The sequence below is a fragment of the Phytophthora ramorum genome, assembly GCF_020800215.1.
Source record: "Phytophthora ramorum isolate Pr-102 chromosome Unknown Phyram_PR-102_s0007, whole genome shotgun sequence".
Lineage (NCBI taxonomy): Eukaryota > Oomycota > Peronosporomycetes > Peronosporales > Peronosporaceae > Phytophthora > Phytophthora ramorum.
In genome coordinates this window covers 2,498,748-2,522,906 of record NW_027150653.1, presented here as the reverse complement: position 1 = coordinate 2,522,906, position 24,159 = coordinate 2,498,748, and the positions used below count along the sequence as shown (strand labels likewise).

Below are 24,159 nucleotides of genomic sequence, written 5' to 3'. Positions count from 1 at the left end.
ATCTGGCGTAAAACCAAGTGTTCAATATTGCTAGCGAGCCATGCACCAAAGCGCACAGTAGTGGCGGCCCCAAGCTTGCATACGTGTATGCTACCTGCGTCGATACCAACGTAGAAATCGCTGCAGGATTAGTACTTGCTGGAGCGATCGAGAATTGTGAACTTCATCGCGATCAGAGTCTTGAGCGTCTCCTTGGCGATGTTGATGTCGTACTCCTTCTCATCGTCCGTGAGGAACACATAGGGCACAAGGCACGGGTGTTTCTTCGAACCATCATCACGCTGAGGGCCGTAGGTCCAACCTTCATCCATACGCCCCTTAGCCCAGACCTCGTGTGCGTTTTCGGCCAGCAGGTCCACAAGGCGCAAGAGCCTAGGAGGCAGCTCCACAGTCGTCGTGTCGATAGGAAGAGGCCGATAGACCTCGACATTTCCATCTCCATACGTCGTGAAGTACGGCGAATCGCCCATGAGACTGTTGCGGCGGAAGCTCATCGCTTCGCGCAACAGTGACGGCACAGGCTTAGCAGGCGTACCGGGGTGAGAGGCAGTGCCCAGCTCCTCGAAAACAGCGGCATCGCTAGCACGTGGGCTTGTAGACTCCGAGCCGCCACTGATCAGTGAGCTGTTGCTTCCGCCCATGCCTTCAGCAATGTCTGACATCATCGACGCTGACCGGGAAACAGAGTCATGGAAGGAGCCGCTGTGTGAGCGCTGGTGGTTCGCACGCGTAATGGCGTAGTTCATAAACACAATCGTCTTGATCGTTTCGATAGATGAGCGGTAGTCGAAGGCCTGCTCCTCCACGGAAAGTAGTTTATAGGGCACAAGGTTCGGGTGCTTCTTCTTCTTGTCATCGCGCTCCGTGCCGTACTGCCACCCTTGTTTGATGCGCTCGAGCGCCCACATATCGTGGCAGTTGCGAGCCAGTACATCACCAAGATGCTCGAGGTGACCTAGCTCCACCTTGGACGTGTCAACAGGCTTCGGGCGGTAGTTGTGACCCTCCTTCTCACGTGATGGCATATCGATAAGGCACTTGCGGAATCGGTACATCACTTGAAGAGCCTCACGCCGCACTTCTGCTTGCGAACAGAGTGCCTTACGCTTATCCTTGCGCAGGAACAGGTCTAGCATACGTGAGATCTCGTCAAAACGAAGACTGGTACGACCATCAGCACGAACACTATCAAATAGCAGACCGAGGTGATAGTCATCCACCATGTGATCCTTCGAATAGTTCCACAGCTTCGTTGCACGCAATAGCCCCATCTTGAGCTCCTGCAGCATGGTGCGACACAAATGGACTGCCAGTCGCTGCCTGGGGATCCGCAATTTTTCGCCACCCATCAGCTCAAGAATACGCTCACGCGGAGCACCATCATCGAGATCGGACTCGTCCTCGAATGACCCTAGCGACGATATTGAGCGGGGAGGTGCGAATGCATTCGGTGAGCCGTCAACTTTCTCAGCAGAATTTACCCTAGCAGTCCCTTCAGGGTCGTTAGGACCAAGAACAACACACTCCACCGACAGTTTGCTGTGGTGCACAACCTTGAGCGCCAGTCCATCGCCAAGAATTGAATCCCCTTGCAGTCGAATAGTGATGCCGATCGGAATCATTTCCTTAATAGTCTTGTGATCAAAGTTCTCCGAAAGGCGGATATGCGATACGAGTTCGCGCTCATCCTTGCCATTGCTGGAGCCCCCACCAACGCCGCCGTGAGAGCCACTGCCGTTGTTAGTCTTGCGGTCACCAAAGTTAATACGGCGATCAAACTTCATTCCGAAGCGCAGCAGAGCGACGACACGCCACACAGCCCCGCGAAAAAGCTTTCTGACACGCTGACGGGTCTCCTCCTGGTCGACAAGGTTTGTTGAGATCAAACGAACCTGTTGCCACGGGATGAGACGGATAACTCCATGGTCCTTCGGCACGACGACTGTCGGTGAGCATGCACTCACAAAGCTGCGGATTCGCGCAAGAACATCGTACTCGACGTCATCACCACTTCCAGACTCGTCGTTCTTTGCAACTTCGTAGTATTCCGACAGAATTGCAACAAACATGTTGACTAGGATTTGGAAGACCAAGACAACAAAGGTGCCGATGAAGAGGGGTGCAACACGGGGGTTAGCCTGGCGCAATCGAGCATAGTCCATCTCGCCGGCAAGCATTTGAAAACAAGTGCCGTATGACTTGCTGATAGTTGAGTATTCTTCGAGAGCAAAACCAAAGGCATAGCTGCCCATAGCCGAGTAACCCAGGAAAATGAGGTTGAAGATGACGAGAAACCCCATTAGATCGCGCATAGCCATGCCCAAAACTCGCCAAAGGAGGTTTAGCGTCGAATTCATGCGCAAGAACTTGAACACCTTGAGCAAACTAATAGCAGATCCGAGTGATGCAAGGTCGGAAAGCTGCTGGAACACTGTCAACAATTCCTGAGAATTCGAGTGGCTCAGTTCTTCCACACCACGCCCTTCACGCAGCTCCTCGAGGTGGAGTGCAAAGTTGCTTGAAGCTATATAGTAGTGCACCATATAGCTCAGCATCCCTGCCAACACCACCAAGTGTGTAAGCTCGAACAAATTCCACATATCTGACCCAAGGTATGTGGCCGCACCCATCGTACTCATTTCAGTAGCCTCACCGATGCAGTACGTAATGAAGAACAGCAACAGCGCTACCCAGAGCAAGACGCGCACATCAAACGCATCACGCAGCAAAGAAAGCGTGCTGCCAACAGCACTGAAGATCCTTTTGTGAAGCTTGGGCTGAATAGTTGCTTTGTTCTCGACATCATCAAGTGCAAACTGCTCAGACTTTTCGTGCCCAATCACTCGCACGTGTGAGCTGTGTGCGAAGTGGTCTAGGTGCCCAGACGGATCCACTGTAAATACGTGCATTCCAATAGTAAAGACGCGGGTGACCGGATTCAGCAAAATGAACTTGAAAGCTGCAGCACGCGTGTGCTCAGAGAGGAAGTTGTCGCTCTGCAGCTCATTCACATCATTTAGATCGCACAGATCCACAGCGTAGCCACCCGAGCCATAGGACGTTACGGGAGCGTAGATCAACCAGTCCACAACTGATCGGTAAAGCTCCGGTGACAATTCGCCGAGACCATCCCTCCACACGTACGAGCGGTCAGTGCCATTTTCGCCTAGCAAAGGGTTCGTTTGCTCCACTTCGGGGCTGTAAAACGGGTAGCACGGCGCGTCCCACCCTTCGTAGACGCGGCAGCGTTGCTCTTTAACGCGCACCTGCCTGAAACCCACTCCACCAACACGAACCCATTGCGCCGTGACGCCATCTCGGTCACACACGGCTTCTCTCAACTTCCCAGCGAACTCGTAAATGTCAGCGAAGGTCTTGATTTCGCACTCACCTTCTTCCCGGCAAGTTAGGGCGCCCACGACATCATTCTGGTGGAAACTATCCTGCACGGGCAGCCACGACAGCAGCGAGAAGAGCACCATCAAGAAGACAAAGTAGACCACGAGCTCTTGGTAGAACTGTCGACGCTTGATCTCTTTGTACTCGGAGGCCACGCTCACGAGGTCCAGCTTCTTCTTCTCCATGTGAATACCGCGATACACGTGCATGGTCTCCGTGGAGTCTTTTGTCCACATGGACAGAAACCCTCTGGCTGCACGTCGGGACGTCACGAGTTGTTGCGCGACGCCCGCAAACGACGAGTTGCTGCGTTCTAGTCCTGGTCCTCCACTGTCTGCGTCCAAGTCTGCCTCTCCACTTGCACTGCTACTGCCATTGCTAGTAGACGAGATACTCTTGGAGCTGCGCAGATGCGAGCGCACGAGCGACGCCATGTTGCGCAGACTCGTCTGCTTCTTGGCGCGTCTTGGTGCCAAGCTCGCACCGCTTCTGGGCGGCGCAGTGACCACATCGTCGGCCTCTTCGTCGGACAAGGAACTTGTGCGTAGCGTCACCCGGTTCCTGCGTCTCAGTGTACCCACGACGATGCCCATGTTGGCGCTGGCGGGTCGACGGGTCCCGGACTCGCGTCGCACGCCGCTGGAGCTTGTATTGCTGCCGCTCCCGCTGCCGCTTCGCAGTCGCCTGGGCGGCGCTCGCAGCTGAGGCTTCGGGTTGGGTTTGAGCGGGGCTGGGAACGTGTCCGCAGCCTCTGAAGCGTTGGCGGACGATCCGTTCGTGCTTGAGACGCCATTGGGAGGCGTGGAGGATATGCCATTGCTGGGGACAACTTGGTTTTGTGCAGACGCTGCGGGAGGCGCTGTATCGGCGGGCGTTGCCGCGCCGTCGCCGTCCATTGAGAGCTGCGTGGGTCTCCTAATCCGCACGTGTCGGCGACTGAATTTTTTTCGCAGTGATCCCACGGCCCGGAAAGATTGGTTTTAGGAAAATAGCATGGAAATGTCTAGATAAAGGCACCTACCTTTTTCGGGCCGTAATCCGATTGGATTATAAATGACCGTAAACTATAACGTTAGCTGGATTTTTTAGTTGGACCCTTGAAGTGTCCACCTTCATGATGCCGGAAGAAATGTTGCCTGCTCGGATCAAGTGCCTCTGTGGGATGATGAACACGACCAACAACTCGGCGTAGAGGACAATCTATCCTTTCAACGAGAATGCCGTGTCGGCTACCGAGGACTCCTCAGTGAACCAATACTTTGCTTCTCTCGGTTCCCGAACTTCTATGAACTGTAAACAATGCACCACATTGTCGAGAGGTTCGTCACTTCTTGGTCATGCGTCACTTGCAGTATTTGGGCGGGCCGTGTGGAGCTGAAGTGTTCAAGGTGTCTTGGTCCAATCTTATGTTGCGTTCGTACACGTCACAAGAGATTTTTGGTAAGCCCGATTCACTTTGGAGGACGATCCCATCTGGTGCTCTGCAAATACAAACAGCATCGCGGCCGGTTCTCACGGAGGACGAAGATTCTCTCCGGTGCCAGGATGCCAGCGCTCTGAATCTGCCTGCACCTCGGCTCTCATGGGCAAGGCATCCCTCATTTTCCATTCGTATTGACACAAGGATGAAGCCACTTCTGGCTGTTGTCCCCGACCATGTGGCTGTAGTCTCGTACGGCTCGACGATTCGCCCACGAGTCAATTCTGCGAACACTCGCACCACCAACGCCGGGCGGAAGAACTCGAGCGCGCCTCTTCTCGAAATAAAACCATCTTCGACACACTCCAGGATGGCGATCCTCGGCATCGCTGTGCTGCTCTTCACCTCAGCCTTTGTGCTAGTCAACATGTTCCGCGTGCCGGTGTACGACGAGAGTCTGAGCCACGCCACTTCAATGCTCGCGGTGCCCTCAAACGCTGCACCGCCGGCTCAGATCCACGTCGCCTTGGCCGGTGAAATGGCCGTGAAGAGCTACGCAGCCATCCGCAATGCAAACGCTGCAGCCTCGGAGCTGAGGCTGGGCATGACCGTCTCCTGGGCGACGGAAGTCAAGACGACTAAGTCCACGGTGCGCTACGGACTAGACAAGGACGCCCTTTCGACCGTGCAGCAGGCCGAGGAACCGTGCGAGCAGTACGACTTCTGCACGTACACGTCGCCGTGGCTACACCATGTGACGATCCCCGGCGACAAGTTGGTTGCGGACACGACTTACTACTGTATGTAGTAGTGGTGTACGTTGTGTCAGACTGAAAGGCTGACTGTGTGTGTGTTGTACAGACCAGTGCGGTGATGAAACGGGTGGGTGGAGTCCTGTGTACTCATTCAAGACGGCTGTACCTGTCGGCAGTGAGGCCCCACAGACGTTCGGCGTGATTGGTGACCTCGGGTAAGCTACTGTGTTACAATGCATGCTGAGGATAACGCTCTTGATTCTAATCGATCTGTTTCTTTACTCTAGTCAAACTGAGTACTCGGAGGAGACAATTCGCCACCTCGCTGGCCTCCAGTCGAAGATGAGTATGATCGTGTGTGCTGGCGATCTGTCGTACGCCGACAGTGAGCAGTACCGCTGGGATCGGTGGGGCAAGCTCGTCGAGCCGCTGATTGCCCGGATGCCGTGGATGATCTCAGCGGGCAATCACGAGATGGAGCGGCCTTGTCAGCGCGAAGTGAGCGAGTTCGTCGCGTACCAGACGCGATTCCGTATGCCGTACGAGCGGACGGACCAGCTGCAGCGTCGCAACCTGTACTACGGCTTCCGCGTGGGCCTGGTGCACTTCGTCATCTTGACGCCGTACGTCGACTCGACTCCCGATTCGCTGCAGTACGAGTGGGTGCAGCAAGAGTTCCAGCGCGTCGACCGCAGCGTCACCCCGTGGTTGGTGGTAATCATGCACGGGCCGTGGTACAACAGCAACACGGCGCACCAGGGCATGGAGCCACACATGATCATGAAGAAGAACATGGAGGATATTCTCTACCGGAACAAGGTGGATGTCGTCGTCTCCGGACACGTCCACGCTTACGAGCGCAGTCACCCAGTGTACAAGCAGAAGGTCGTTGAAGACGCCCCCGTGTACGTTGTGCTAGGCGATGCCGGCAACCGCGAAGGCCTGGCACCGACGTATTTCGACCCGCAGCCGGAGTGGTCAGCCTTCCGCCAAGCTGACTACGGCTTCTCGCTACTGAATGTGGCCAACCGCACTCACGCGAGCATGCAGTGGTTCGAAGACCAGGCGACGGGCGACGCCATTCTGCGTGATACGGTCGCCTTGACGACATCCAAGTACCGAGCGGGATGAGAGGTGCCAAAACGTTAAGCGAAGAAGAAAGTATCCTAAGATCTATAAGCAGTGCATGCATGTAGCCATGTGCGAATCTCTACGAATCCAATTTCCAAAATTCGACATTGATTTCGTAATCACATTCCACCAATCATCAGCCGTATAATATGTTTTCTGCCAATCAAATGAAGCTTCTCGAGGTCGCGATCTTCAATCCCCCCACAGTCCAACAAGAGCTCCAAGGATCAACGCTAGTCATGACGGCCCAGGTGAGTGTCAAATGGGGAAAGCAGGTGTTCAAGGACGTGGCGGTGGACAAGTCAGCTCCCGTGGCCGTGCTCAAGGCGCAGCTGTACGCGCTCACGTCCGTGCCTGTGGAGCGCCAGAAGCTCATGTCCAAGGCCTGGAAGGGGATGCTCAAGGACGACGTGGACCTCTCGACGCTCGACAAGCTCGTGGATGGCACGGGTGTCATGCTCATGGGATCGGCCGAGGTGGTGAACAAGCCCAAGGAGCCCATTATCTTCATTGAGGACATGACCACCAAGGATATCGCAGCTACTGGCACAGTGTATCCCGCAGGCCTCGTGAACCTCGGCAATACGTGCTACATGAACGCCACGCTCCAGTGTTTGCGGCCCGTGAAGGAGCTGCGCGAGGCTTTCAAGGCCCAGGCGGGTGGCGTGTCTGCTGACCTGGCCAACAACTTTACTACTGCACTCAAGGACATGTACACACAGCTGGATGGCAGCGTGGACAGCATCACCCCCTCCATGTTCGTGTCCGTGCTGCGTCGCGCGTACCCGCAGTTCGCGCAGCAGTCGCCCAGGAGTGGCGGGTACATGCAGCAGGACAGCGAGGAGTTCCTGTCCACGCTCTTTGCGACGCTGCAGCAGACGCTGACGCAACCCGCGGGGGCACTAAAGACTCTCGGACCCACGAGCAACGTCGTGGACGCGTTGTTTGGGTTGGAGTTGAATGAGAAAATTGAGTGCACGGAGAGCGAGATGGAGACCCCCGTCTTGAAGAAGGAGAAGGCGCTCAAGCTCGTGTGCAACATCACCATTGAGACCAACCACCTGTCCGAAGGCATCAAGATTGTAAGTTTTATGATTGTTGCTTTGATTTGGGTTGGGATGGAGATTGGGTGTCTTATTGAAGATGTGATTGGTGAATAGGGACTGGAAGGAACGATTGAGAAGCACTCGGATGTGCTGGATCGCAACGCAGTGTGGAAGAAAACGCTTCGGATAAACCGCCTGCCCAAGTACCTGTGCGTACAGTTTATGCGCTTCTACTGGAAGGCGACGCCGGAGAGCCGCGACCACACCGGTGTCAAGTGCAAAATGCTGCGGGTAAAGAAAGTATTTCCTTGCGCTTGTTAGGCACGTCCATTGACGGAACACGTTTGGTTCTGCAGCCTATCAGTTTCCCCACGACACTGGATGTCTTCGACTTCTGCTCTGACGAGCTACAGGCAACCATGAAGATCTCCCGTGACAGGAATGCCGAAAAGATTTTGAACGAGTTCAAGGACGTACGTACGCGGTATCACAGTGCGGTGTAATTGAGAAAGGAGAACTCACGCTCATTACGTTCTTGCTTGATGTACCGCTTTCACTTAGCAGAAACCTGCAGGTGAGAAGAAGGAGGACGTCGAAGAGACGAAGGAAGAGGCTGATGAGGATGACGCTATGGACGGGCTGTCCGAGGAGGACAGAGCGGCTCTCGAGACTGCTCGCGCGCTTTCGATGGGAGCCAAGTCTCCTGGTATTGACCTTCCTATTGACTTCCAAGTACGTATTTGATGCCTAGTGTGCTTTGTGTATGTGGTTGGATGGTTTATGCTTACGTTCGTGTTGTGCTTGACATAGGGAAACTACGAGCTGTTCGCTATTCTGACGCACAAGGGTCGTTCGGCCGATTCTGGTCACTATATGGCTTGGGTGCGCCATGAAGGAGGTGAGCACACGGTGGTTTATTCATCATACGCGTCAGGTGACGAAGAAGCTGATAACGTGTTTTGTGCAATGATAGACGACTGGTATTGCTACGATGATGACGATGTGTCGCCGTGCAAGACAGAGGACATCATGAAGCTCAAGGGCGGGGGTGACTGGCACATGGCTTACCTTACCTTCTACCGTGCCAAGAACTAGGATGCGAGCGCGTGGGTATGATAAAAGAGCGCACGACAAATTGCCGACGAGTGAAATATCCGTTGTGCAAATGGTTTCGTGCGAGCACGTAGCCGAGTAGACACGAGATACGGGTACTGTACTTGCCGTCTTCACGAAGAAGAAGAAGAAAGGTTAATCGACACTTCTCGAATCTGTTGTTTCTTATACCAGCTTCATTGAACGTGAACGCAGTGGATGAAGATGATTTTTTATATATCCTAGCAACCCCTTCTTACATTTGGTGAAAGCAAAGCGAAAATGAAAATAACAAAATGAAGGAAGACCAAGAACGCGCACTTGACCCGCTGTGTCTACGGCTTGCACTGAGTAGCAGCCCATTCACAGTCGCATCTTGTCCGCTCCTCGCTCCTCCCCTCGCTCTTTTTACATCTCAATGCCTTCCGATCGGTGACCGGAGGAGGGCGACAAACTGTCCACTTTCCGGGGCTCAATGTCGCTCTTAACCGAGTCGGACATGTAGTCCTCGTCCTCGTCCTCGTAACTGTATTCGGCAGTCTTGTCAGCCAGTGAAAGTGCACCGAGACGCGGAGGAGAGGCCTGCGACGATGACTCGGACGTCATGGATGTCGCTCCCGTGGATTTGCGGCGGATTGCGCTGGGCGACGGAGGCGGCGTAGCGCCCGGCGACTCCGGTTCTTTGACGCTCGAAACGGGGCTGGCGGGGCCAGGCGAGTCCATAACATCTCCATTGCCACTAGTCGGGGACATGTCCGACTCGGTGTCTTCGTCCTTGAGGCCATCCTTGGTAGCGAAGGGTGACTTCTGGTCCTTGTCGGTGGCCACCCAGATCCGGATGGTCTCCATGCGGCGCTGTACACCGGGCAGGTCCATCTTATCAGCGTCCTAATTCATCATCAAGAAGCCAGCAATAAAAAATCAGTCCCATCTTCGCCGAACGCTTCAAGAACAAGAAAACCTACCGGACAGAACCATTCCATGCACACCTCGAGGTCCGTGCGGTCCGCGAGCACGGGGGTGAGCAGCTGCACGAGCGTCGCGCGCGTCTCCGAGTCGAGGTGCGGAATCTCGATGCCGCGCACCTCGAGCGAGTTGACGGGCTGGCCGAGCACGACGGCCGTGATCCACTTGGCCAGGAAGTTGAACTTGTCCACCTGTCCGCGACACACCGTCTTAAGCAGCACCGTGAAGACTTCCTCGGGCACCTTGTTCTTGCATACGTCCATGACCTTACGCAGGGCAAAGTCCTCGCGCACGTCGAGCAGCAACTTGGACTCTTCAAAGCCGTGAATACCCAGCTGGTAGCAGCCTTCGCACAGGTGGTAGTTGACACACTTGGAGCACGAGTACATGTTGCCCACGATGGGGTCCATGCCACAGCCGTCGCAGAACGAGTCCTCGTTCACGTGCGAGGCCGGGAACTTCATCTGCGCCACCTTCTGACCCAGGAAGCGCGTGGCCGCCGTCACTTTGCTGCCGATTCCACCGGCGCGCGTCTGCTCCGTGGGGAAGCCAATGAGCGACGTGGTACTGTCACGGTCCATGCTGAGCGGCTCGGACATGAGCCAGAACCGCTTGGTGTTCTTCTGGATCTTGCGCTCGCCGTGGATCACACGCTGGCGCTCACCGTCGAACACCGATTGCTGCGGCCCGAAGAACAAGTGCTGGTCCGCGTGCTTGGCCTCCTCGAGGAGCTGCGCATTCAGGTGGCTGGTGCTGATGACGGATGGACGCACGGCCGGCGCGCTGTCGCTGCCGTCGGACGGCACGCTGCGGCGTAGGACGCTGGGGAGCGAGAAGAGCGACATCGAGCGAGAGAGGAGTCGTCACAGCTCGGCGAAATGGCTAATGAGTGGGGAAGGCGCCCCGCAAACTGAGTTGTACCCAGGGAATGGTACATTTGAAGTCTGCGAAGAATGATACAGCTGTTTCACAACCCCTCACATAACGATATGAATTGATAATTAAATTTATGTATGTAGACTAGGACACAAATTGGGGGTGACGGGAACATAAGTGAATCGATTCATATGTAAACTTAATATTATAGGGTGGGGAAGGCTGCGTGTTTTTCTTGCGATGGTTTCAGCTGTGCAGCCATCTGGGGAAGATCAGCTCCTCGGGGTAGGTACCTCCAAAAACGGCTGTCCGAAAATCACAAGAATAGCAGCAATATTCTCTACAAACAACAGCAGAAACGAAGTCTTCACACTCGGCACCATCTGTATAATACTAATTCCTGGTCCGAAAGCCACAACACGGAAGGTTGAGCTCAATTACTTTCGCTTGGTTGTGCGCGCGACATGATCGGCCACCAAGCACGGCAACTCGACGGCAACACGCGCGAGGAAGTCATGGCGCATTCGAGTCAGCGGGCAATGGACTTGCATCGATCCGATGTCGGCGAGTGCGTTGGTTTTCCGGTCTGTTTCGCATTGCGCCTGTCGCGCTTGGAGAGGCACAGAACACACGCCCCATTGCGCTAGTAGTACCCGTCACGCTGACGCTCAAAGTAGGGCGCCACGAAGGTCAGCAGCAGTGTCCCGAACTATTATAACGGGGTCCGATGCAAGCAGTAGACGAACGAACACCCACAGCACAACAGTCAGAAGATGGATCCACCAATGCCGATCCGCTCGGACCAGAATCAGAAGCAAACCACGTCACTCACCTGCACATAACCGATGGTCTGGAAGTCGCCGATGGCAGCAATGGGCGTTTGCAACAGCCCCACGACGCCGCCGATGCAGAACGCAATGCCCGACAGCGCCCCGTAGTGCTGGAAGCCGAAGCGGTGGCCCAGGTACGCGAACAGCAGCGGGAACATGATGGTCCGGAAGAACGCGTACGCCACGAAGCCAGCCACGATCCACCCGGTGGACATGCTGCTTAACATGACCGTGAAGCACAGCGCCACCGCCGTGCACACCAACGACGAGTACGTGTACCCGCACTTCTCCAGTAGGTATCCCACGAAAGGGATGAACATCACGCTGCCCGGCAGCACGAACGCCAGCTTTCCAAGCAAGTTGGCCACCACGCTCTCAGGGAGACCTTTCCACCGCAGCAGGCCTGTAATGCTGCCAATGAAGAAGTTGCACCAAAGCGAGAGGATAGAGAAGTAGAACGCGATAAGCAGGAACGGCTTGGACAGCACCTGCGTCCTGAATGAGCGATTGTGAAGATCCCCATCGAAGAAAACCTCGTCAGTTGGTCGACGATGGCGTCTCCGGTACTTCTCTAACTCAGGTGTAGACATCAGCAGCGAGGCTTCCTCCTCCTTGAACACGGAAGGCAGACGCATGGGCGAGAGGAGCTCGTGCTCTTCACTGGGAACGACCTCGAACGGCGTGTCCGGCTCCGTCAGTAGTGTGCCGATGAGCGAGAGGAACAGGACGCAAGCGTACATCGTAAAGACCGTGGACATGGACAACCCGAGGTGCTCGTATGCGAGGTCGAACAGCGTGAAAATCAAGAAGCTCAGCTGAAGACCTCCGACGATGAAGCACGCAACCAGCGCCGTTGCCTCGGGGAACAAGTTGGACATATGAATACCAGAGAGCTGGATGCCCGGACCCGAGAACCCGACAAGCACCATTCCGTAAAGCAACAAATCGTGTCCTCCAGCGTTCACTCTGATAAGAAAACCAACAATGTAAACATTGTCAAAAGTGCAGTCGTGGAGAGATCCCAACCAACGAGCAAAAGCACCTGTAGTGAGCATTGCCCATGAGCAAAGCGCCACTAATCAACAACACCAGCGAAAGCGACTTCGTCACGCGGGGTCCGAATCTACAAGCGCATCGCATTCTCGAGTCAATCAAGAGCATCGCCTTCATAATTCTATACAATTCAAGTCGCAGCAATGTGCAGTACTGACTTGTCAAATACGAGGCCGAGTAGCAGATTGGACCACATACTGCTGGAGACTGCCATCGTGAAGGCATACTGGAGACGGTCGCTCTGTTCCGTACAGACTGCAGTCAAACAACAGAAATTCCTCCGTCAGCTCGACATCAGCACCTCCGACTCTGCCTGCTCCACGTACTGGTTTCTCCAGTTTTGCAGAATTCATTGTAGATTCGCTCCTTCTCCAGCAACGGCACCAGCGACGTCCTATCACGCAGCAATGCAAACGTCACACCAAGATGTAAAAGAACCAAAATGTCGCCCCCCCGTACCAGCCGAAGATGACCCCAGCGCCCAGAAAGCACTGGAAGATGGCGAACGCCACATAGAGATAGCGGTGTGGGTAGCTGCCCGTGTCCATCCACGTCGTATCGGGTGCCAGCATCGCCGCCACGTGCAACGAATACGATCGTTCGTCGTTTCTGAAGTTTTATACCGCAGGCATTCAATTCTATAGGTTAATCTAGATAGCTCTTCCTACAAAACGCTACCGCGACCACCAATACTAGGTTGTGCCAATAACGACAGCGATGGCATTCGCATCCGCCTGTGAGACCCGCGCCGCGACGCTCGTGGAGTGGATCAAGCGTCTGCAACACGCGCACAGTGGTGATGTCACTTTTAGCAAGTCGCTGACTGTGCATCTGCTGGGCGCCGATCACCGCGAGGGCAACTCGGGAGCTGAGACTTTCGACGTCTTCCGGAGCTTTTCGCAGTACGTGGCCACGGAGACCCACCTGTCTACGCTCAAACTGGTGCTCGTGGGGCCTAATTTATCCAGGAAGCTGCACCTGCAAAGCTTCAGCTTTGATGAAGCCGAGACGGGACACGTGGACGTGAGCTACTTCGTGGGCGGCTTTGAGGCCTACTTCGAGGACAAGACGCTGTACTGCGCGCCGGACCTCGTGGTGTGCTTCAATGCTGGTATCTGGGGTTACGACGAGTGGCTACCGGCTATCAGACTCGTGCTGGGAGAGGTGCAAGTACCTCTGCTGGTCACGTCGTACAACGAGCACGAAGCGGGCGACGACGAAGACGTGCTTGACGGACTCATCCCGTCCAAGTGGCTCTGGCGGCCGGAGAAGAACCCGCGTGGAGCGAGGACACCACGCGCCACGAACAACGAGGACGGATCCATTTTGAAGGAGAACGACTACTGGATGTGCCTCAGTGGCAGGCCACAGTAAGGCATGCAGACGAGCAACTACATTTTCCATTCAAAAAGTGGGGTTCGAGACGACCTACCTGTGTATCTCTTCATTCAGCATGTTGTTGCAATGGATGTGGCGTATTTCGTTCAGTTTTCAAGTAGCAGCTCGATGGGGACACCGCAGGGAGCATTGCCCATGAGACGACGCTGCCGCAACTCGCCATATAGCTCACACACCTGGGGAAGGAACGCCTTGTGCTCTTCAACAACTTCCTCCCATGTCTTCGTGGGAAGTACGAGCGTGCAGAATGTGCCCGATGCGTGACGCATGCGGATGTTCTTCACCAGTTCTTCGCAGGTCTTGCCCCCGCCATGCGCAGTTGCCTCGCGTTTGGCGCCGAACGTCAGCACCGTGGCATCCTGGAAACTCTCCTGCATGTAGTCTTCTCCTTGAGCTCCTGGCGCTGGTAGAGGCGGTGAGCGCGGCACTGGAATATGCAGAAACTGTTCTTCCCCCTTGCTCGTCGCCACTTCCGAGAACAAGACGCCAAAGTTGAAGGGCTCTGGCGGACCTGAAGATGAAGAGAAAGCATGCGACACAGCGCCATGCGCTCCATTCTCCACAGTACCGAGAGGAGGACAGTCCATACACAGCAACTGGCAGTGCTTGGGCAGCGACGGATCGTTGCGCAGCGACATCAGCACATTCGTCGGGTCTGCAATCTGGAAGGCACTAAACAGCTCGTCCAGCGTCGCGAGCACCTTCACGCGTGTCTGGCTCATGTATTCAACAGCGTCCGCCATCAGCTGTTGAGTCTTTGCAGCCTCGGAGTCAACAGGGCGGTTTGCATCTTCGTCGTGCTTCTGCTTCTTGCGCGCATCTCCATCTTCCTCGTCCGAGTCGCTGCTGTCGTCCATGGGTAGACCTGCCAACGGATTCTTCTTCACCAGCGTCGGGAAGCACGCGCGCACTCCTTGCAACAAGTTGACGGCCACTTCGCCCACGTCCAGCACCTGCACGCTCGGATTTCCGGCAGCCTCCGCTTGAGCTAACGGGACGACCAGTACCCGCCGCTTCCCGTCACGCTTGACACGTCCGCCGAGACACGTGAGCTGCCGCGAGCTCTGCACACGTCCAGCAACCACCACATACTCGTCGAACGGCAGCTGGGCCTTTGTGGCCACGTCCAGAAGCGCCAGGTCACCGCTGTCAATTGCCTCGAACACGAACATGACGAAAACTTCAAATTCAAACTAAATTGCATAAACTCAAATAAAATCGGGCCGAAACTATCTATCTGTACGCTTGGCCGTGCGACCTCCTTGTTGTTGTGTGTCTATCGCTACTCTTGACGCAGCGTCGCTTGCTTAAATATGAATGTCGGCAGGCAGCACAGACGGCTTGAGGATCTCTTCGACCAGGAAGTCCAGCGGGAACTCGACGAGGTGGCCGCGGATCTCCGAGAGCTGGCCACGAGCGCGCGTTTCGTCCTCCTTGCGAACCGTAGCTGCAGTCTGCACGTGGCTGATCTGGCAATCAGCGTCTTCTCCACCAGATTCATCCGCGACTTCCTCGGTTAGGAGACCTTCGCGAGTAGCAGCGTGGTAGCTGCCTCGGCCATCCTCAAGGAGCGGATCCTCTCCATTGATATGGTCCTCGTCCGCGTCGAAGTACTCCGCGTTGAACTTGGAGCGACGCCCGAAGTCCAGCACATCCATCGTGGAGTACCACCGCTTGAGCGACGCGCGGATGCCGTGGCCTCCTCCGTAGTCACTTCCTGCATCGCTGGAATCGTCATCGGTATCGAGCTGGCGATTGCCTCCAGTAACACTGAACATACCGTAGAAACTACCTCGAGCACTGCGGGTGTTGTCACGTGTACGGACACCACCACCAGTTCCAAGGAGGGACGACGTGCGCGCACTGCGAACACTCCGTGGACCGCCAACGAGTGCATTCACTGATGGACTCTGAGGCGTTTGCTGGAAGCTCGAAACACTGGGCGAGTTTGGATAAGATGGCGTATCTCCGAGCACCACAGGCTGCAGCGGCGTACTGTCCCCAACCAAGAACGAACTACCGGATGGCATCGATACCGAATTGTGCAGACGACGCTGGTTGGTGCCTCCGACGCTCACACTGCCAGCGATTCCACTACCAGTGTCCATCTGACTGAAATTGGTCGGAGTCATGCTGATGGAGTTCGAGCGACTGAAATCACCTTGCTGAAGCCTTCGCCAGATCGAGTAAAATCGTCCGTGTTCCTCGTCGTCACTGGCCATGCTGAAGGAGCTTTCGCGGGGATCAGGTCGTGGGGGCATAAAACCCTTTTTCACCCATCGCCGACGTCGTACCTGGGCCATCAACCTGTCGGCTACGAGATGCTGTAACTTTTCGCGTTTTCTATAGTCCGTTTTCATGGTGCGAACCTCCTGGAAGATAGAGAAGTTTCGCGCGTAGCACCAGCCATCGTGATCCATGGAGAACAGCTTCTTCTTTCTGTCCTTGCTGTCCTTGTAGTTATCAACTTCGAAGTCTCTCAGGTCCACACGGTCTGCCGCGATGGGCACACCATTCACATCGGTCCATGGCGCATAGTCGCCATCCTTCAGGTTGGCAGCATCCCATACATGAGATCGACCCGGTACCTTCAGCACATTCATACGCTGGTTCTCGAAAATCTGCGTCACCTCAATGCTCTGAAAGTTCACAAACGCGCGCATGCGGTTCGAAGGCGCACAGTCAAACACGCTCTCGAAAATCTTCGTATTGGTTGAAGCAGCAGACTTGATGGTCTTCCACGTGTGATCCGACGTCGCATCTACGATGGAGAGATCATCGTCGCCAAGTCCCAAATGCTCGCGGAAAAGTTGCATGCGGAGCTTGCTGGCTGACAGACCGCGTCGGTACGGCTTCTCGTTCATCACACCGTCCTCATACTGCATATCCTCGATCACCAGGGCGATTTCCGAATCACGGTCACCATTCATACTGCGGTCGTTGATGTTCGCACTGCCGATGATAGCGCATCGGTCATCAGCTATCATAAGTTTGCTGTGGATGTAGATTTGTTCGGTGGACACACATCCGTTCGGCATAATACCGTACTTGCGTAGTCCAAAGAACGCCACATACTCCTCGGGGTGATTTGTTACGCCCTTCAGCGCCTCGAAAAGACTGTACCGCCCACGGCAAATTGTAGCAAACTGCCAGTGCATGACTGCGTGGAGATTTGTGAGCTCGTGGCTGCGGACGTTGCCTTCGAATGCAGGCAGCAGCGGCATCACGACGTAAACTCGGAATTTTTCATCACGCTGCACAGCACGCTCGATCCGATCCACCAACGCTTGCAGAATCCGGTTTCGCACGATGCCATTCCCGTCCATTCCAGAAATGAAGAACTGGTTCTCGATGTACAAGAAGTGCTTCGAGTTCGCAATCACATCCATGTAAGCGGCTTGAATGCTGGCTTCTGTAGGCACGCCTGCCGACCACATAGATACTGAGCGGCACACCTGAATGTTGCAGATATTGGCGTTCGGGTGGAACACCTGCAGAATAGACTCGCCACGCTGAGCACGCAGCACTTCGCCATCGTCTAAGGGCCCGGTAGTCGCCGATTCATTCGCAATCGGGCGCAAGGGGTTAAGAGGGTGCAACGACGACGTTGGTAGCCACTGAGGACCCGTTGCGGCGCAGGGGTACATAGCGTTTACAGACTGAACCACTTGGAAGGGCTCCATACTCAGAGAGTCTTCGCGTACAAGTGGAATGGTTGTACGAGTTGAGCCGTCACGCACGTCAGGGTCTGAAGACGGATACTGCAGCGTCCATCCGTTAAAATCCATCGGCACAAGGCATTTCGGCAGGAATTTAAATCTTCGAGAGCGAAAGCAAATGCACCAGCCTGTTCGTAGTTGATAGTCATTCTTGGAGCACACAAAGTTCCATCGTTGGATGAAATGGAATGCCACGTCCTGCACAGGTGGGCCAGAAATGCTGCAATGAACGTCGTGCCATGGCATTCGAGGCTGCGAAGATCGATCAATCAGGTCTTCGAACGGTTTGTTCACTCGTACAAAGTCCTTGATGATCGGGTTAGAGTAATCTTTGCCTCGCCAAATAGGATCATCTCCGGGGTCGCTGATTGGGTGCCCATGGTGGTCATACCGTCCAAAGCACAGATCCAAACCACCGACAAACGCTAGCGACTGGTCGATGCAAACGATCTTCTCGTGGTGAGACCAGAATCCAAGACTTTGAATCTGGAAAATTGGATCACGGAGGACGCGGATATTCGGGTGAAGCATCAGACTGCGCTTGGTGTATGCGCTGTTCAGCGTGAGAGCCAACTTCACTTCACGATAAATAAGCACGTAGATCTTGACACCGGCCTCCGCTTTCTTCGTCAGCAACTGGCGAAGTTGCGACTTGTTCACTTGCTGCCCGTTGGGATCTTCGTTTGGTTCACGTGGCGGCAATTTTCGACCGGGACGAAGCAAGAACAGGTCAGGACACACCCACCAACCGGCAATTAGTATCTCGTACTTGGCGTTGGAGATTGCCTTAAACATGGCTGCGTAAGTATCTTCTGCATCTACATGCCAGCTGACAGCGCTGGGTGGCGGCGACGGAGCTTCGAACGACTCCTCAGATTGCGTGCTGCTGTCAATTCGAACAGAGGCTGGTGCCAGATTTCCAGTTCCCATCCGCACAGCAGTCTCTGTATCCAACTTGATCACTGAATCCACCACTTGATTAATAGCGGTGCCGTTGGTGTTGGTAACGGGTAAACTGGCCGCCTTTGTCTTGGCGATAACTGCTGCAGAATCGTCATCATCCAATGAGCTAGTGTGCTGTGGAGCAAACGAATTGAATCGCGTAGACGTTTCTTGCCGCTTGAGCTTCTGGAGACGATGCACACATCGATACCAATGATCTCGTCGAACGTGCGGATGCCACAATCCAAGGTATGTGACGAAATAGTTGGCTAGGAACCCCACCACAGGCGCAACAATACCTCCAGCAAACAGGAACAACACGTAGTAGACGTATGATCGCCACGAGAGGGGCGAAATACGCACCGATATCGCACACAGACTGTCAACATTGTTGAAGCTCTGCACACTGAGGTCAGTGCCTACGCCCTCCAGCGTCAAGTTACCAACACTTGGCACCGAGTAATTCGTGCCAGACTCAAAGAAGCGATCATTCTTTACATCAATTGGTTTCACCACGCTCACCATCGTACCGCCTCCGACCGCATTTGTGATCACGTTTAGGCTGTAGCCCATGCTGTCATCACTCTGCCAGAAGTATCCAAGATTCGCCGTCATCGAGTTTGCAGATGGCATCTGCAGCTGCGAGATCACTGCGCCGTCGTCATCACTCTCGACGTAAACCGTGACACCGTCAGGCACAGTGAAGTAGTAGCCGCAGTACTCAATGTCGTTGCCTTGCGTCCAATTTTCATAACCTGACGCGTTTGCAATGGGAACGCCTAGACTCTTGTTCAGAGTAAGGTTCTCGAAATCGTAGATATTATTCGAGAGACGCATGATTCCGTAGCAGACCCCCATCAAAGCTACGAAAGCTGTTAATCGAGTGTAGTAGTGCCCCGTGTCAATTTCGATATCTCCAGCCTTGCTTCCAACAACCAGTCCACTTGGCATCCAGCTTACACCTTGTCTGTAGCTTCCTTTTCTTGCTGTGAAAGTCTTGTCGAACAAGAAAACCTCGCTGGGCTCACGGTCATTTCGATTCCTATAGGCCGCGAAGCACGAAGGTTTCAACACGACCCATCGCCGAATGACACCAAGCCGATGCTGGAAGAATTTGTACACGAATCCAGCAAAGAAGAAGATGCCTCCCAGCACAGCTAGACCCAAGAACACACCAGCCGTGTTGAGTTTCGTGGATACCTCTTTGGTGCCGGAATCCGAGTTCACCAGCTCCTTCTGCGGCGAGAAAAACGTCGGAAGACTAGTGACGATCACAAGAAAGACGGGGAAAATGAACCCCACAATTGCCGACACGAACGCAATGCGCATCCACGCGCGGTACAGATGCCGGTACAGCGCCTCGATGGTGCGGTTAAAGCACGTGTACAGCGGCAGTTGGAATGGTCCGTTGATGCGCATGTGCACATACCCTTCCTTCAGCGAAGGTCCAAGACGCAACATTGCGCGCGACGGACTGACTTCCAAGAAGGACAACAACGGCTCTGAGTTGCGCAAGTCTCTGTCTTTCAGCAGTCCCCGAATGTAGTCCTGTACCACGTACACATCGGCCACGCGTTTTTCCGCTCGTTTTTCACGCCAAATCGTCCACGGCAGATGCACCCCGCGCATCACCTTGTGTCGGTTAAGTAGGCAATAGAGATGCAGGTTGAAATGCAGCCGTAGGAGCTGTTTCTGGCCAAAGTAGATCTCCCAGTCCGTGGTGCCCCACCTCACTCTTCCCACAAAGACACAGCACGGTATGACGCCCGCGCGTGTGACCGTGGCCCTGTTGACGGAGAAGTCGATGGAGTGCTCCATGACCTCCTCCTCTTCCTCGCTTAACTCGGCGTCGTCGTCGTTCATGATGGTCATCTCCCCGTCGTTCGGGTCCTCGAGGATGTCGCTGTCGGCGCACTCCTCGTCCACGTCCACCTCCTGTGCGTCTAGTTCGCTGGACCTGAAGCTGGTTACGCTACCGAGGCCCGAGATGGAGGAGCTGGGCGCTGGTCGGAGGCCGTAGCCGCTGCTGTTGGTCCTAGCGGCTGCGGTCTGTTCACTTGGCGCGTCGTCGGGTGCTGGCATCCCATGTAGGCGCAGGACGGCCGCCTCTGTGTGTGCAGAAGGTCCTCGGACTCTCCACTGGCCTCTGGGAGCACAGAACAATGAGTGCAAACGCGGAGCAAGTTTGGGGGCGAGAGCTAGCGTACCGCTCGTCTGCGACGCGCTCAAAGCTTCGAGAAGCAGGTGGCAAGGGTATGGGAGAAGGAGACGGAGATGTCGGGCCTAGGAAGGGGGCAGGACGCGAGACGCTGGCGCGGTCTCTCGGCTGCCTTTGCCTTCGGTATGTTGTCTGTTAGACGGAGGTTAGCAGGGATTATGCGCGGAAAAGTGTGTGTAAAGTGCATACCCCGCGTAATCGCTTGCACCGAAGGATGAAACCTGCGATAACTGATAATCGAGTCGGTTTTGCGGGTGCTCCATCTGGCGTTAACAACGACCAGCCTCGGGGCGTGATCACCTGGTGCCATTCTGAGCCGGAGAATCCGCTGGCTGAACCAGGTTGCAGGGCACCAGTGCATGTATGTAGACTGCAGTTATCAAAACTACATGTAGTAGTTGCCTTTTTGCAGCGTATTGGAGTCCCGTGGTGCTGTCCGACGGCTGTGGGCCTGGCTGTGCAGAGAAGGCGGCAACACGGCGACCACCTCTTTCCCGCGCCAGGTGCGGCACCACAGCTTGTGTCACAAGCGGACAAGCGGCATCACAACGCGGATGCCGTCGGAGGCCGAGCCATTTCGACGTGATGAACACCGCAGAGCCGTTGCGCGACTACCAGACTGCCATCGTGTTATTGTGGGTGGAGGACAGCGCTGCATTGAGCGCGAGTCCTCTCTCGAATACAAAGGCCATGATGCAATTGCAGTTGGCAAAGGCAGCAATGATAGGCTATTGGTCCAAGTGATGCGGATGCCTATCGATTGAAGAGCTTTATTACAAACCTGGCCACGTACATGTAGATAGAGCGCGGTGATCTCTCGTGATTCTTGCCATTTGCTCCGGAGTACCGTATACCAATACGATGCAATCCTGTCAGCGAGTGATTCACAAACGTTTGTCTACCGATTGCATTGTCGCCCTATGCCTCGTTCTGACACGCCTACACAGACGGCTCAAACACCACCTTTTCACCCAGCAGCCGCTCGATCTCCTGCTGGGACCGCCCGAGAACATGCTCCAGCACCTGACGTGTGTCCTGCCCCAGTCTGCGACCAGCGAACCGCGTTTCACCCGGCGTCGCCTTTAGCTTTGGCAAGATCGCAGGCACCTGGAGCTTGCGCGTGCCGTCTCCGTCCGGGATTTCGACCTCCTCGAACATTCCACGGTGCTGGTAATGCGGGTCCTTGGCCATGTCCTCCACAGAGTACACGAGGCCGACAGGCACAGTGGCCTTCTCCATCACGGTAACCACCGTGTTCAGCTCCTGGGTAGCGGTCCAGGCCACCATTGCGGCGTCGATCTCGGCTTGGTAAACGACGCGGTCGGCGTTCGTGCGGTACTTGCTGTCCGCCGCCATATCTTCTCGCCCGATAGCGTTCATCAACTTCACGAACAGCGAGTCAGTGTTAGCAGCGAGGACGACGTTCTTCTTGTCCTTGGTGACGTAGGTGTTCGAAGGCACAATACCCGTAATGGTTGACCCCGAACATTCACGAACACTTCCCGAATAGCTGTACTCTGGAACTACAGCCTCCATCAGGTTGAACATTGCCTCGTAGATAGCCACATCCACAACTTGCCCCTTGCTGTTCAGCCCGGCAGCGGCACCGCGCTCACGGCCAAGAAGAGCAATGACAATGCCGAGAGCCGCGTGGATCCCAGCCAGTGTATCACCAACGCTGAGGTTCGGGCGGACAGGTGGGCGATCCGGGAAGCCATTCACATAGCGAAAGCCGCCCATAGCTTCACACACTGACGCAAAGCCCGGTCTGGACGAGTACGGACCGTCCTGTCCGAATCCAGACACCCGAGTGTACACTAGTCCAGGGTTGTTTTCCTCGAAGTTGTCCGGCCCAAGCCCCCACTTTTCCATGCGGCCAGGCCTGAAGTTCTCGATGAAGACGTCGCTTTGCTCGATGAGCTCTTTGATCAACTCCCGACCCTCCTCCTTCTTCATATCGATGGACACCGAGCGCTTGTTGCGTCCAAGCGAGTACCACCACAGCGACGTCTTGGTCGAGTCCAGCTCACGATAGTCGCGTACCTGATCTCCCGTGGGAGACTCCACCTTGATTACGTCTGCACCAAAGTAGCTCAGAATTGTACCCGCAAAGGGGCCTGCAATGAGGTGGCCACACTCCACCACTCGGATGCCCTCGAGGGGTAGTGGACGGTCTCTCTTTGTCGAAGACGACGGGCCAGTGGCGATAGTCGTCACGCAGCGACCCTGCAGCTTGTTGCGTCCTGTATTCAACAGGGAGCCTCGTGGTAACGTGAAGAGCATTGGGAGACGCATTGAAACGCCGTAAGGTGACGGATACGCAGGTGCGGACCGTATCAGGACAAAGCTGAAGTGCTCCACGCTTCCTGCTGCGCAAACCGTTTAGAAGGTCATTGTTATGAACTTCAACCATTGACTGATGAAATGTATTATGTCACTATAAAGAGGTAGTGACGACGCCTAGGGTAGGATGGCTGGAGCTTGGAGCGAGTAGTAACTGCGAGTGCGTCCATGCAGCATTAAGGGCCGTAGGTTAGCACAGACAGCAGCATATTCATTGTGGAATGCAGTGGGGGCATACCTAACGCTTGCGGCGTTTGTGAGGCACAGGAACGTTCGCTTCGTGGCTGTTGAGACCGTGCTCAGTGGTTCATTGGCGTCGGCGCATTGCTGCAGCTCTAGAAGGCTGCGTTCAATAGAAACAATACCAAGATTACGGTCTGTAGTAAATACAAGAGAAGGGCTGTAGGCAGCTGACGCACCTCTTGATGCTGAGGGAGCAGAAGACGGCTTGGAGCACGAGGAAGCAGCTCCACGCCGGTCGCTCACTGTCATTGGCCGGTTTCCGCTTGCGCTTGCGATCGATGCGTTCTTCTTGAAGACTTGTCGCCAATGCGCAACCGTAGATTATGTCGATGCTTTCGTTGGGCTCGACGGAGACGTGGACGTCACACACGACTTGCCACTCGGTGAGGCCGCGTTCGGTCAGTAAATCGTTGAGCACCTGAAGGTAACAACGACGGCGTAGCACGTTAGTCAACCACTCGTAGTGTGCATACGGTATCAAATATTTAGAGCTAGAGCTGTAAGCAAACCTCTTGCGTTGCAGGCGCCAATACAGAGGTATCCATGGTGGGACTCTCAACTCAACTTACAAAATGAACAGCAGCTGAGCTTCGTTACGTTTTTGTATGACTCATTGGCAAGCTTAATTATTAATAAGCTTGGTACATTTAAGTCAATAGATATGGCTACACTATTGACTAGTATGAATGAAGCGGACGCTTGGCTAGCTAAATGATGCCCTTTTCTCG

At 54.9% G+C, this 24,159-nt stretch overlaps 10 protein-coding genes across 10 annotated transcripts; 3 read left to right on the top strand and 7 right to left on the bottom strand.

Annotated features, from left to right (window-relative positions):
* Nucleotides 1–128: 128 nt before the first annotated feature.
* Nucleotides 129–4,295, bottom strand: KRP23_8816 (Polycystin-2; the record flags this gene model as incomplete). The annotated part of the gene is made up of 1 exon (XM_067894307.1): nt 129–4,295. One exon carries the CDS (start codon nt 4,293–4,295, stop codon nt 129–131), a length of 4,167 nt encoding a protein of 1,388 aa, XP_067743754.1.
* Nucleotides 4,296–5,189: 894 nt separating this feature from the next.
* Nucleotides 5,190–6,705, top strand: KRP23_8815 (Purple acid phosphatase 18; the record flags this gene model as incomplete). Its single annotated transcript, XM_067894306.1, has 3 exons — nt 5,190–5,619; nt 5,681–5,789; nt 5,862–6,705. The coding sequence occupies 3 exons, from the start codon at nt 5,190–5,192 to the stop codon at nt 6,703–6,705; spliced, it is 1,383 nt and encodes a 460-aa protein (XP_067743753.1).
* Nucleotides 6,706–6,944: 239 nt separating this feature from the next.
* Nucleotides 6,945–8,846, top strand: KRP23_8814 (Ubiquitin carboxyl-terminal hydrolase 6; the record flags this gene model as incomplete). The annotated part of the gene is made up of 6 exons (XM_067894305.1): nt 6,945–7,787; nt 7,866–8,042; nt 8,108–8,224; nt 8,316–8,483; nt 8,562–8,649; nt 8,725–8,846. 6 exons carry the CDS (start codon nt 6,945–6,947, stop codon nt 8,844–8,846), a joined length of 1,515 nt encoding a protein of 504 aa, XP_067743752.1.
* A 405-nt stretch (nt 8,847–9,251) lies between these two features.
* On the bottom strand, nt 9,252–10,654 carry KRP23_8813 (uncharacterized protein; the record flags this gene model as incomplete). Its single annotated transcript, XM_067894304.1, has 2 exons — nt 9,252–9,731; nt 9,809–10,654. The coding sequence occupies 2 exons, from the start codon at nt 10,652–10,654 to the stop codon at nt 9,252–9,254; spliced, it is 1,326 nt and encodes a 441-aa protein (XP_067743751.1).
* A 674-nt stretch (nt 10,655–11,328) lies between these two features.
* On the bottom strand, nt 11,329–13,140 carry KRP23_8812 (Protein FMP42; the record flags this gene model as incomplete). Its single annotated transcript, XM_067894303.1, has 6 exons — nt 11,329–11,394; nt 11,518–12,481; nt 12,558–12,638; nt 12,727–12,823; nt 12,895–12,962; nt 13,028–13,140. The coding sequence occupies 6 exons, from the start codon at nt 13,138–13,140 to the stop codon at nt 11,329–11,331; spliced, it is 1,389 nt and encodes a 462-aa protein (XP_067743750.1).
* Nucleotides 13,141–13,285: 145 nt separating this feature from the next.
* Nucleotides 13,286–13,942, top strand: KRP23_8811 (uncharacterized protein; the record flags this gene model as incomplete). Its single annotated transcript, XM_067894301.1, has 1 exon — nt 13,286–13,942. One exon carries the CDS (start codon nt 13,286–13,288, stop codon nt 13,940–13,942), a length of 657 nt encoding a protein of 218 aa, XP_067743749.1.
* Nucleotides 13,943–14,052: 110 nt separating this feature from the next.
* KRP23_8810 (uncharacterized protein) lies at nt 14,053–15,138 on the bottom strand (the record flags this gene model as incomplete). Its single annotated transcript, XM_067894300.1, has 1 exon — nt 14,053–15,138. The coding sequence occupies one exon, from the start codon at nt 15,136–15,138 to the stop codon at nt 14,053–14,055; it is 1,086 nt and encodes a 361-aa protein (XP_067743748.1).
* A 135-nt stretch (nt 15,139–15,273) lies between these two features.
* On the bottom strand, nt 15,274–21,108 carry KRP23_8809 (Phospholipase D; the record flags this gene model as incomplete). The annotated part of the gene is made up of 3 exons (XM_067894299.1): nt 15,274–20,773; nt 20,835–20,963; nt 21,035–21,108. 3 exons carry the CDS (start codon nt 21,106–21,108, stop codon nt 15,274–15,276), a joined length of 5,703 nt encoding a protein of 1,900 aa, XP_067743747.1.
* A 676-nt stretch (nt 21,109–21,784) lies between these two features.
* Nucleotides 21,785–23,140, bottom strand: KRP23_8808 (Succinyl-CoA--D-citramalate CoA-transferase; the record flags this gene model as incomplete). Its single annotated transcript, XM_067894298.1, has 1 exon — nt 21,785–23,140. The coding sequence occupies one exon, from the start codon at nt 23,138–23,140 to the stop codon at nt 21,785–21,787; it is 1,356 nt and encodes a 451-aa protein (XP_067743746.1).
* Nucleotides 23,141–23,305: 165 nt separating this feature from the next.
* On the bottom strand, nt 23,306–23,976 carry KRP23_8807 (uncharacterized protein; the record flags this gene model as incomplete). The annotated part of the gene is made up of 4 exons (XM_067894297.1): nt 23,306–23,342; nt 23,427–23,531; nt 23,608–23,849; nt 23,941–23,976. The coding sequence occupies 4 exons, from the start codon at nt 23,974–23,976 to the stop codon at nt 23,306–23,308; spliced, it is 420 nt and encodes a 139-aa protein (XP_067743745.1).
* Between the last annotated feature and the right edge of the window lie 183 nt (nt 23,977–24,159).